This window comes from Oryx dammah, unplaced genomic scaffold, assembly GCF_014754425.2.
Source record: "Oryx dammah isolate SB20612 unplaced genomic scaffold, SCBI_Odam_1.1 HiC_scaffold_16, whole genome shotgun sequence".
NCBI lineage: Eukaryota > Metazoa > Chordata > Mammalia > Artiodactyla > Bovidae > Oryx > Oryx dammah.
The window spans coordinates 40626783-40640392 of NW_024070200.1; the positions used below are offsets into that span (position 1 = coordinate 40626783).

At 39.1% G+C, this 13610-nt stretch overlaps 1 protein-coding gene across 5 annotated transcripts in view; it reads left to right on the forward strand.

Annotated features, from left to right (window-relative positions):
* Positions 1–13610, forward strand: part of TJP1 (tight junction protein 1) — a 112863-nt gene that overhangs the window by 25111 nt on the left and 74142 nt on the right. For all 5 annotated transcript variants that reach the window (XM_040257385.1, XM_040257384.1, XM_040257387.1 and 2 more), the window contains exon 2: positions 2593–2649. In XM_040257385.1, the coding sequence (XP_040113319.1) occupies positions 2593–2649 (57 nt within the window). The remainder of the gene's footprint in view (positions 1–2592; positions 2650–13610) is intronic.

The window sequence follows — 13610 nt, forward strand, 5'->3', positions numbered from 1 at the left end:
ACAGCAGTGGATAGTTTCGCTGCTTTTGCCAGTGACAGAAGCCAGAGGCCTGAGAGTGGAGAGGTATGGCATGGTCCGTGGTTTAAACTAGGATGCTTGTGTGTGCCTCTGTGTGTTTAAAACGCTAAGGATGAGCCGAGCATAACCATTTATGTTACAGATTTCATTGGTTTAGTGTGTAGGCTAAGAGCCTAACTGAACATAGTTTTTCATATTTCATTCTCTGTTGGCCCCTGTCTTGTTCATTGGTCTCCTTCTGGTGAATTGAGCTAATAAAGCTGTGTTTGGCTTTATCAGAGACGTGAGCTGCTGTTACCCATTCTGGGGAACCCACTGAGTTGGTTGAGGTGTGTGCTTTTCTGAAGAAACATACTAATTTTGATTAAAATGCTGCGAACCATTGTTTTAGAATTCTTATTTTTCCCCTTATGTAAGATATCTAAATTTCTCTTATTGTACTTCTCTAGAAGCTTGTACATTAAGACCTTATTGTATAAACCCCTTTCTAACAGTAATTTTTATAAGTAACATAAAGTAATCTTCTTAAATATTACTTGATTTTTCCTAAAAGCAAAGTTAAAAATAGATATTTGAAGTTCAAAGTGGGATCTAATGAATGTGTCTTAAAATATTTTGGCAATTTATTCTGATTGGGAATGGAGAAAGAAAAGGGAAAAAAAACCTAATGAAGAGATGTCACCCATAGTCCCCTCACTTTGAAGATGATCCTGTTAACATTCTGTATATCCTTTCATATATCCTTTGTTTTCCTATTCATGTTTAAACTTTGCTCTGCTTGAAAGTGATCATGTTAAAAATGAGGGTAACAGGATACAAGCTGTTTCAGAATCTACTTTTCCTCCCTTCACATTAAATGAATTTTCTCATTTGATTTATATTCTTTTACAAAATGAAAAGCTATGTGGCCATTCAAACTACACGCAGGACAATAAATTTTCATTCCAAAGGTTATGTTATGGAGGTTCTCTCCTGGTATCAGATCACTTTCAGTTTGCCCTTGTTAGGAAAGGATTTAAAAGCACTGCTGCTGATTAAAGAAGTGGATCCAGGCATGAGCTTAGAGCCATGCAAGCAATTCTTATTTTTCATAAGTCAGCTAAGCTTGGACAAACTGGCAGTTGCAGATTATTTTTATCATGTGTAATTTAGTAGGACTCTTTCTGTTTAGCAGAATTACTCCTATCATCACTGTGTCACATTGATGGAGAAATTTTTTTTTAATACATGGATCTTGGTCATTTTTAAAAAGAACGAAATAGCTTTGTTTCCAGTAGAGGTCTCATTAAAAGAAAGTTTTGCTGCACTTGACTGCAAGATTGAAACAAAACGTTAGTGGACAGTTCTTATCTATGGGAGGGGACAGAGGGATCCTTTCTCTCCCTCTCTTGTTCATCTGGCAGGAAAGTTAATCTAGTGGCTCTGAATTTAGGGAAGTGGGCTTTCTTTATAGGGATTCATTTTCTCAAGGGACATTAATATTCGATTAAATTTGCTGTGGAAAGAAGTGGGCCCACGGCCCCATGGTGGATACCTTCTCCTGATGCTCATGCCAGCAGTGTGCTAGGAAAGCCCGCCTGTGGCACAGACGTTGATAACACTGGGTGACAGCGATGGCCTGGCAGTGTCATGCTCAGCGTTCTCCCTTCCACCCTACCTTTGGATAACTCTGGAAAGCCTTTAGACAGATGGTAAATGTCTATATATGTTCAGCAACCCCAACTGCAGAGAAGGATAGCATTAAAAGAGATTGAATTACCTTAAACTTCCAAGAGCAATGAACCCAATTTATAAGAAATGTACTCTAAATTCCTTAGTGACTTATTTCCCTCTTCAGTAACAGCTCTGACGGAAGAACCTGAGTTATACGGACATTTGAGCAGCAGCATCTCTGGGCGCTCGCATCACTTATTTTACCCAGGGATTCTTTGAGAGGGGTGGAATTGTTTGTTCTTTTGGTATGGGCTTGTGTGCATGATATGTTTGCTAGAAAAGCCCCACCCCCCCTTTTTTTTTCCTTCAAAGTAATAAACAAAACCTGAAGATAATTCTGCAGTAAAAAGAAACTAGGTTGAGCAGTAGTGTTTCAGCTGATACTGAAGCAACCACTGACCAAACCTGTCAAATGGTCTTATCTGTTTTCCTGTAATATGTATATTTATAATTACTGAGTTCAGAGGTATTTGTCGTTTGCTTTCTTTGCACAATGTAAGGAAAGCTTTTAAATGTTTTATGTTGTTAGATACTTTAAAAATGCTGTTCTAACTTCTGTCACTGTTAAGTTGCAGAATTAGCTTGAATACTGATTTCGGCTGGCCTGAAGTGAGTGTAGAGTGGCGTTCGTCCAAATTAAGTTAAAACAAAGGAAGTTCCTGTGTGTACTTCCCTGTCTCTTACAACAAAAACAGAAACAAGCAAAAAAACTTCTGTAATTACTAAGCGCTCTTCAGAGTACCTAATATTAAAAGTATGGATTTTGGTATTTTACTGTGCTAAATTGTTTGCTAAAGGTTCTCATCTACTTTATGAAAGACATTCTCTTAAAAGATAATTGTTTTTCTTTTCCTCTGTCAGAACACAACAATGGAGGAAACAGCTATATGGGAACAACACACGGTGACACTTCACAGGGTGAGTTCTGTTGAGTAAATAATCTGTGTGTAACTCAGGATCCTGGCAGTTTCTGAAAACAATAGAGGAAAGCCAGATGTCAGGAAGCCAGAAGAAAGGGGAAGAACTTTTCTATAATCCTTTGTTTAAAATCAGAGTTGCAATAAATTCTTGATTAAGGTCAAAAGTGAGCATGATTACTTTTTCATATATCCTTTTGGTTGTTATTTGTATTTTGCTGTTTTCAGTCATGACTTAAGAAATCAAGTGGTTTATATTTTAAATTTTGAGTGATCAGATAAAAGACACCGTATGCTGGTGTAAACGTGTAAACCGTTTTAGTGTTTCTGAGTATAAGTACATGTTGTAAGCTTGAGGTTTAAAATTGAACAAGGTCATGCAAGTAATAAAATCTTAAAAGATATTCCTTGTTTTGAAACATGTAGAACCAAGCTTAAGCAGTTGCAGATGGTCAGTCAGAGAGCAAATTACAGTGATCTGGGTAAGAGTAAGAACTTTGTGGTACTTCCCTGGAGGTTGAGTGGTTAAGATTCTGCACTTCCACTGCAGAGGGCATGGGTTCACTCCCTGGTCAGGGAACTTAAGATACTACGTGCCATGTGGCTCTAGAACTAGATGGAAAATGCTGAAATGAGGATTAAGTAAATGATGCTTTAAAATATTTAAGTTAAAAGAAAAAAGTAAGAGCTTTGTCTGAAATGAACCTGTTTGGAATTTGTATTCTAGTACTGCCTCCTTCCCTTTAGAAATGAGCACATGTGGTCCAACTCGCTTCTAAAACTTTGGTTTCCACAAGTGTAAAATGTGGCTGATGCCGCCTAATAGTACTTGGCATAAAGTCGTGCTGCCCATAGGTCTCCCTTTTCCTCCCTCTGAAGAGAGCTGATTGCTGATTCCCCTCCTCCCGGGAGAATGTGCAGAAAGAGATGAGAGAACAGACAGACGTTTTACACATACTGTTTCTACTTGCTGTGTCCATTACTAGCAAGTTAGAGAGAGGGAAAGTCATGTTCCTAAACCGCGATCTTGTGACTCTTTGAATCTGCACATGATAGGCAACGGGTAAATTCAGTTCAGTTCAGTTGCTCAGTCATGTCTGACTCTTCGTGACCCCATGGATTGCAGCACGCCAGGCTTCCCTGTTCATCACCAACTCCTGGAGCTTACTCAGACTCATGTCCATCGTGTTGGTAATACCATCCAACCATTTCATCCTCTGTCGGCGCCTTCTCCTCCCGCTTTCAATCTTTCCAAGCATCAGGGTCTTTTCCGTTGAGTTGGTTCTTCACATTAGGGGCCAAAATATTGGAGTTTCAGCTTCAGCATCAGTCCTTCCAATGAATATTTGGGACTGATTTCCTTTAGAATGGACTGGTTGGATCTCCTTGCAGTCCTAGGGACCCTAACAGTTCAAAAGCATCAGTTCTTTGGTCAGCTTTCTTTATAGCCCAAGTCTCACATCCATACATGACTACTGGAAAAACTGTAGCTTTGACTATATGGACCTTTGTTGATAAAGTAGTGTCTCTGCTTTTTAATATGCTGTCTAGGATGGTCATAGCTTTTCTTTCCAAGGAGCAAGCATCTTAATTTTATGGCTACAGTCACCATCTGCAGTGATTTTGGGGCCCAAGAAAATAGTCTCTCCCTGTTTCCATTGTTTCCCCATCTATTTATTTGTCATGAAGTGATGGGGACTGGATGCCATGATCTTAGTTTTCTGAATGTTCAAACTACCACACAACTGCACTCATCTCACATGCTAGCAAACTAATGCTCAAAATTCTCCAAGCCAGGTTCAGCAGTACGTGAATTATGAACTTCCAGATGTTCATGCTGGATTTAGAAAAGGCAGAAGAACCAGAGATCAAATTGCCAACATCCACTGGATCATCAAAAAAGCAAGAGAGTTCCAGAAAAACATCTACTTTTGTTTTATTGACTATGCCAAAGCCTTTGACTATGTGGATCACAACAAACTGGAAAATTCTTCGAGATGGGAATATCAGACCACCTGACCTGCTTCTTGAGAAATCTGTATGCAGGTCAAGAAGCAACAGTTAGAACTGGACATGGAACATCAGACTGGTTCCAAATTGGGAACGGAGTATGTCAGGCTGTATATTGTCACCCTGCTTATTTAACTTATATGCAGAGTACATCATGCGAAATGCCAGGCTGGATGAAGCATAAGCTGGAATCAAGATTGCCGGGAGAAATATCAATAACCTCAGATACACAGATGACGTCACCCTTATGACAGAAAGTGAAGAACTAAAGAGCCTCTTGATGAAAGTGAAAAAGGAGAGTGAAAAACTTGGCTTAAAACTCAAGATTCAGAAAACTAAAATCATGGCATCCGGTCCCATCACTTCACGGGTGAATTAATTGTTTAGAAAAGAAACAGTGATTTCAGATAAAATATACTCGATTTTTTGTGTCTCCCTAAATAGTAAAAAAAAAAAAATAATAATAATAATACTAACCTTAACTTTATAGAGCTAAGTATGGCCTGAATTTGTTTGAAATATCCTGATAACATGTTTAAATCAGATTAAACGTATATCATCATGCCTTATAAATAGTCAATTGTCTAGTGTTTATAGAATAATTTGGTACTATTTTATCATATTTCATTAATTTCTTTAATACTTTCATTGTTTTTATTGATATTATTTACACACATTAAAATTGATGGTTACTGTACAGTTCTGAATCTGCCAAATGCATTTAGCCCTGTGACAGTCACATAACCACCACTGCAGACCATGTAGAACAGTCGAGTCACCCTGAGGTTCTCCCGCGTGCAACTTGTAGTCAGCCCCAAGCCCTTACCTTCAGTGCTTAGCAACCACGGGTGTTTTCTATTCTGTACACTGGTCTTTTCCAGAATGTCATGAGAGGAACTCATATAGTATGTAGTCTTATGAGACTGGCTTCTTACACTTAACCTAATGCACTTGAGATTTCTCTGTGATAGACTTGTATCAGTAGTAGTTCCTTCTTATTGCTGAGTAGCATTTCATTGTATGAATATAGAATAAATCGCTTATTCATTGTTCAGCCTGGATACCTTTGTAATTATGAATAAATCTGCTCCGGTATACAGGTTTTTGTATGCTCATACCTTTCCCTTTCTTCTGGGTAAATTCCTGGGAATGCAGTGTTGTGGGTTTACCTTTTATAAGGAGCTGTCATACTGTCTGTACTATTCTGCATCTCAGCCAGCAGCTCATAAGAGCTCCAGTTACTTTGTATCCTCACCAACAGTTGATTGTATCAGGGCTGGAGTGTTGTTTTCCTCCTCCTTATTATCTGTTCTAATAGGTGTGTTGTGGTATGTCATTGTGGTTTTAGTTTGTAGCTCTCTAAAGACTAATGATGTTGAATATCTGTTTATGTGCTTATTTGTCATTTATATATCCATCTTGTTTAGGGCTTCCCTGATTGATAGCTCAGTTGGTAAAGAATTTGCCTGCAGTGCAGGAGAGCCCAGCTCGATTCCTGGGTCGGGAAGGTCTGCTAGAGAAGGGGTAGGCTACCCACTCCAGTATTCTTTGGTAAAATGTGTTCACATATTTGCCTATTTTTAATTAAATTGTTTGTTTTCTTGTACTGACCTTAAACAAATAGAGTAACTGTTACTTCTCCGGCAAAACTGGGTTTGCTGGGGATCAACAAAGAATTGCAGTTGAGGGTCTGCAACCATGACGAGACAGTGCAGGACCCCAGCATACAGTGGAGAAGGGCACTCTTCTATGGAGGGGAAAAGGAAGTTGGGAGGGCTGAAGTAAACCGTGAGTCCACCGGAGGAATGGAGAGCCCAGGGTATTGTGGTGGTTCACTGGCTGAGTTGTGACAGTTTGTCACAGTGGAGCTCCTGGCACGCAGGAAGAGGAAGTTGGTCTTATTCCTGCTGGGCTCTGCTAATAACACAATGCACAAGCGCATCCCCTGCTGGCCACCTAACTCTATTTTAATTTTAATTGAGGTTTCTGTGTATTAATTTTTATACTTACTGTTTTTTTTAATTGTGGTAAAATACACATAACAGGATTTACCATCTGTTCAGTTCCTTTTTTTTCCCAGTTCCTTTGTCCATTTTTTAATTGGGGTTTTATTTGTTGAATTGTAGGAGTTTTTCTATATTCTGGTCATTAATCCCTTATCAGTAGATACATGACTTGTAAATGTTTTTTTCCCATTTCATGGATTACCTTTGCATTCTGTTGACTGTGTCCCTTGGTGCACAGAAGTTGTTACTGAGTTTTGAAAGATATTTGAGAATTCTGCCAAACCCGAGGTCCCGATTATTCTGTTATTTTCTTCTGGAAGTGTTTTTTTTTTTAATTAAATTTTGTATGTATTATAAAATAAGGGCAAGGGATTTTGTTTTTTTTTTAAATACAGATGTCCACTTTTTTGAACAACCACTTATGGAAAGGTTATTCTTTCTTCATTTAATTGCTTTCTACCTTTGTCAAAAATCAATGACTGGGACTCTCCTGGGGGTGCAGTGTTTGAGACTTGGCCTTCCAGTGCAGAGAGTGCTGATCCAATCCCTGGTTGGGAAACTAAGATCCCACGTGCCTCACAGCCAAAAAGCCCAAACATAGAATGGTATTGTAACAGATGCAATAAAGACTTAAAAGTTGTCCACATCAAAAACAATCTTTTAAAAAAAATCAGTCACCATGTATGTGTGGGTCTTTCCCTAGTCTGTTCTGTTGAGCTGTGTGTCTATCCTTTTGCTTATTAATTGTAACTTTATATTAAGTGTGGAAATCAGGTGGTGTGACTCCTCCAAATGTACTATTATTTTTAAATTATTTTAACTAATTCCTTTGCCTTGCTATATAAATTTTAGAATGTTTGTCAACTTACAAAAAAGTCTGCTAGGATTCTCATTGGGATTGCATTGAATCTGCGATCCGTTTGGGGAGAAATGGTATCTTAACAGTATTGAGTATTCCTCAACAGTATAAATTATGGATGTAGTGTGTCTCTCCTTAGTACTGTACTGTAGTTTTCAGCATACAGATTCTACACGCACTTTGTTAAGATTTCTTGACAAGCATATTTTATGTTTCCTCATGCTGTTGTAAATAGTAGTTTTTAAATTTCAGTTTCTGATTGCATATTAATATGTAGAAATACAGTTGATTTTTGTTTATTTTAATAGTGAACTTGAAACTTCTAAACTTAGAAGTTCTAGGAACTTTCATGGTAGATTTCTTTTGCATTTTTCTTTGTGGTCAGTCGTTTGTGAATAGAGGCAGTTTTATTTCATCTTTCTTGATCTATAAGCTGTTCATTTCTTTTTCTTGCCTGACTGTACTAGCTAGGACTTCCAGGATATTGCTGAATAGGTACTGTGAGCAGGCATCTTTTTCAGCCTTGTGTGTGGATGTTGGCAGTAAGGTTTTGCCTTTTATGAGGTTAAAGAAGTGGCCTTGTGTTTCTATTTTGCTATTTAATAGGTTGAGGAAGTGCTCTTTTATACTTACTTTGCTAAAAGCCCTTTTTTAAAAGTCATGAGTACATTTTGGATTTTTGCCCATGCTTTTTTCCTGAGTATTATTGGAGGTTATCATTAAATTGATTAAAGTTATCACTAAAGGTTTCAGTCTGTTGATATGTTCAGTTTCTTGCCTTTTGGAGTTGAACAACCTTCCATTCCCAGGATAAATTCCGCCTAGTTGTGATGTGTTGCTTATTTTATATATGGCTGGATTGATTTGCTGATGTTCTATGGAGACACTTGTTTCTGCATTCATGAAGGATACTGGTTAGTACTTACTCCTTGTGGGTGTACTGGTTTAGGTTATTGGCTAGTACTTTTTTCTCGTGTGTGTACTGATTTAGGATATTGGTTAGTACTTTCTTCTCATGTGTGTACTGGTTTAGGATATTGGCTAGTACTTTTTTCTTGTGTGTGTGCTGGTTTAGGAGTGAGGAAGGCTGCCTGTCTCCTTGCTATGCTCCCTGGCAGTCTCTGTGCAGCTGAAGTTCTCTCGACTGAGTATAGCTGTCTGATTCTGGAGTTTTCTTCATGAAAAAGCTTTTAACTAAACATTTGTTTTCTTTGATTTTGTATAGGACTCTTCGGGTTATATGTTTCTTCTTTGTTAGCTTTTGGAGATTTTTTTTTTTGTAGCTTTGGTAGTTTGTACCTTTCAAAGTATTTGTTCCTTTTATCTAAATTATCAAGTTTATAGACATAAAGTTATTCATAACACTCCCTTATTTTAATGTCTTAGGATCTATAATATTTTCATTTTTGATATTGGTAATCTGTGCCTTCTCATTTTTTGGTCAGTCTGGCTGTAGGTTTTAACAATTTTACTGATTTTTCAAAATACCTGCTTCTCTTTTTAGTGATATTTTTAAATTTTCTGCTTTGTATTTCTCTGGTTTCTGCTCTTATTTTAATGTTTCTTCTACTTATATTGGGTTTAAGTTGCTGTTCTTTTTATAATTTCTTAAGGTAGAAGCTAGATCATCTGAGACCATAGGGCGTAATTTAACCACATACCACATTACATTTTTTTCCCCTAATACCTTTTTAGTTTTTAAATAAGTAAAATAAAATAAAACACTTAAATTAGCTAAAGTATGTTTCTCCTTTTTTACTGTTCTGCCAGGTTTTCTCGGTTTTGGGCAAATGTTAGTTTATTTTCTACGGATCTGTCTCATTGGCTTAGGCCAAGTAGGAAAAGATTCTGAATGGTGAAGAAACAAGGGTCTGATTTTCTGAATGTATTAATTTGAAAGTGTCCCACCAGCTCTTCATGGAAGTGATGGTCCTCAGGCAAAGGTCTGGAACTTCCGTCTGGAGAGATCAGTGTGGATTCCCTTCTCTCACTTTTCCTGGGCTTCAGGTTTCTTTTGCTTTAAGGAGGGTACCAGCCCAGAAAAATGTCATTAAAAGATAACTTGGAGAGAAGATGAGTGTGTATAATTCACAATTCTTTGGTTTTCAAAGACGTTTACTGTTGTGCTGGGAACACAGAGCTGTGTGCCTCTGGGTCTCAGAGAGAGACTAGGACAGAATGGAAATCCTCAGCAACTATCCCTCCAGGAAGCATTTTTGAAGGTTTTTAAAAATAGACCTGTCACTGTAAGACTTAACACCAAAGCATAATTCAGTTGACTTCATTCTCTGAGGCTGCAGAACTGTCTTCCAGATGTCTTTCCTTTGGTTTTCTGAGTTGATCCAGAATAAAATATGGACTATCTAGAGCACTGTCAGCAAACTTTTACTGTGAAGAGCCAGCTAATAAATACTTCAGGCCTTGCAGGCTATGCATCCCTGTCACAGCTACTTTATGGTTGCAGAAGCAACCGTGGAGAGTGGGTTAACAGATGGGTGTCGCTCTGTTCCAGGAGAGCTTTATTTACACAGTGGCAGCTAGCTGGATTTAGCCCACAGGCCATGGTCTGCTGACCACTGATGGAGAGCAGTAGCCCTCTAGGTTTATTGTAAAGAATAGTAACTGGATTATCCCCACTCCTCAAAATCTGGATTCTTTCGGTCTGGGATGGAACCCCTCATGTGTATGTTTAAAACCACATGTTTGAAAGGGAGGGCTGTGGCCTCTAGCATCACATATTTAAGAAACACTGACAAAGGAATGAGACAGTCATTCTGCTAGAGGTGAGCCAAGTGAACTTTTGGAACAGTAGTGTGAAGGAGATAATTTGAGACTGTATGCTTTTGGCAGTAACCTGGAGTTACAGACACTGTGTCTTGACAGATAAAGGCAAATCCATATTCTTTGACATCCAACGTCAGTTATGTGAAAAGCGAAGGTAACTTTTTCAAAAGAATAAAAACATTGTGGATTAAGCTACCATTTTCTGCTGTTTACTGTCCAGAATAATATATGATATGCTTCTGTATTTCCTCGTTCTTCTGTTTGTATCTTCAGAGGAAACTCTCTTCTTAGAATACTAGAAACCATTGAAATCCTATTCATTCTTCAAAGCTGAGTGATTTAGCTCCACTGTATGCCAAGCACTGTTGTAGTTCTGGGAAGTTTATCAGAAAAGAAATAGGCAGCATTCCTTGCCTCATGGATTTTTTTATCCCAGCGATAGATGAATATATACCCCAGGTGGTTGTTTATCCCAACTCCTCTTGCATTACCCTTTTAGTGCTTGGTGTACTTAGTTATGCCCAGTGAAGTTTAATTTCCTAGGAGTCCTTTATATTCAACACAGTCGCTTTTCAGAGATAAAATAGTAGCATTGCCCAGTAGCAATATAATAAAAACCATAATGTAATTATAATTTTCCTAGTCTTAACATTGAAAAATGTAAACTGTGTGTGAATTGATTTTATAATAGATCTTTATTTAATTCATTGTATCCAAAATATTGTCATTTTCAACATGTAATTAATATTTAAAAATTGATATACTATACTTTGCTTTTTCTCTTCCATACTGAGTATTACAAAACCGAAATTACACATCGTGCAATTTCAGCACATTTCAGGTAAGAATAGCCACATTTTGGGTGCTTAGTAGTCGTGTATATAATGGCTATAGTATTGGCAGGTGCAGGGTCTGTTGCTTGAGATGGTAGTGCATCCAGGGGGCCCTGTGTCCCACCCTTCCCTCCCATGACGTACCCATGGCTTTCTTTACTTTGAGATGTTCTCCCTTAGAAAACACTTATGTTTATAGTTCTTTGAGAAATGAATAAATGCTCTGGAATGAGTTGGTTCTCTCTACTTTTTTATTTTCTGAAAAAGTACTATTAATATGTGAAAGATTAAATGATGTTTCTATACTAAAGAATTTAAGGGTTGAGAGAACTTTGAGAGAGGCTTGGCCATGATGGCAGAGAAGAAAGACCTTGTGAGCTCACCTGGTCTCGTGGGTACACCAGAATGAACACCTGTTTACAGAGCAGTTACTGATGACCAAGGTTGAGGCTATAAAGATCTACAACTAAAGATGATAAGGAGCCACATTAGATGGGTAGCAGGGCTGGAGTCATGGTCAAGACCCATACCCTTAGGTGGGTAACCAACAAATTGGGAGGATGATCACAACTGCAGAGGTTCTCTGAGGAGTGGAGTGTGAGCTTTACATCAGGCTGCCCAGCCCAGGGGTCCTACAGCAGGAAGTCGAATTCCCAGAAACCCCAGGCCTTGGCTTTGAACACCAGTAGTGCTGTGAAAAGTAGAGACTTCACTCTTAAAGGGGCAAAGAATGTCTCACACTGTCCAGGACCCAAGGCAGAAGTAGTAATTTGAAAGGAACCTGGATCAGGTCTGCCTTCTCATCTAGGAGAGCCTCCTAGAGAGTCAGGAGGCAATCACAGGGCTCCCAGGGAATACAGACACTGGCCGTGCCCATTTGGGGGAACTCATTCTAACTTGTGGCCCCTGGTGCTGGCAGGGGTCATTTTGGAATCATCCTTCCAGCTCATTAGCACCAGAACCCCCAGGGCCTGCAGCCAGAGACCTGGGGGCCTGGCTGCACCCACTTGTGAATTGGCACAGTCCCATGAGCAGCTTCACACACCAGTGGGCAGGCACCAGCCCAGCACCCTTTGAGTCTCAGCCCCTCTCACCAGTGGCTCCTGGGTTCCCTGCAGCCAGAGACCCCAGGACCTGCCTCTGCCCACCAGTTGGCTGGTACTAGCCCTAGAACCTCTTTTCACTTCTTCCATAGGGCATGAGCCCTGTGGTCCCCTGGACCTCATCCCTACCTGCCAGCAGACTGACACCAGCCCCAGGACCTCTTGGGACCTTGAGAATGGCCATCATCAAAAAGTCTACAGATAACAAGTGTTGGTGAGGATGTGGAGAAATGGGAACCTTCGTACACTGGTGGGAATGTAAGTTAGCGCAGCTTCTATGGAAAACAGTACAGAGGTTCCTCAGAAAACCAAAAATAGAACTACCATACAATCTAGCAGTTCCACTTTGGGGTGTATATTCGAAGAAAACAAAGACTAATTTGTAAAGATACGTGCATCTCAGTGCTCACAGCAGCACTAGTTACAATAACCAAGATACTAAGGCAACCTAAGTGTTCATCAACAGGTGAATGGATAAAGGAGATGTGGTGCATAAACACAGTGGGATATTGTGCTGCGCATAGTCGCTCATTTGTGTCCGGCTCTTTGCGACCCCATGGACTGCAGCCTGCCAGGCTCCTCTTTTCATGGGGATTGTCCAGGCAAGAATGCTGGAGTGGGTGGCTGTACTCTCCTCCTGGGGATTTTCCCAACTCAGGGATCAAACCCAGGTCTCTCCCACATTGCGGGCAGCAGATTCTTTACTGTCTGAGCCACGAGATAGTATGGAATATTCCTCACCCATAAAGAAGAATGAAATAAGGCCATTTGCAACAACATGGGTGGACCTAGAGAGTATTACACTTATTAGAAAGATGCTATGCAGAATCAAAAATAAAACTGGGGAATATAACAAAAAAGAAACAGACACAGGTAATAGAGAACAAACTAGTGATTGCCAGTGAAGAGAGGAAACAGGAGGTTCAAGATAGGAGTAGAGGGGTTAGGAGATAAGACTACTATTTATAAAATAATCAACTCTGAGTAAAAAATATTTTTAAGCAGTATGTTGTACACCTAAAACTAAAAAAATTAAATGGGAAAAATATGTTAAAAGCAAGAAATCTAGTTAAGAGATAAATAATACAACAAGCAGGTAAGTTTCAAATAGAGAGGTAGTTGAATAAATAACCTTGGAACAAGGGGCCGGGATAATTCAATGAAAAAAGGAATAGTCCTAACTAATGGTACTGGGATAACTGGTTGACCACATGAAAACTAGTGAATTTTGACTCCTATTTCACACCAAGAACATAATTAACCTATGTGCTCAAAACCTAAATGTAAGTTAGAAGGAAACATAGAAATAAACCTTTATGACCTCAGGTTAGGCAGTGATGTCTTAGACAAGATATTGAAAATACAAG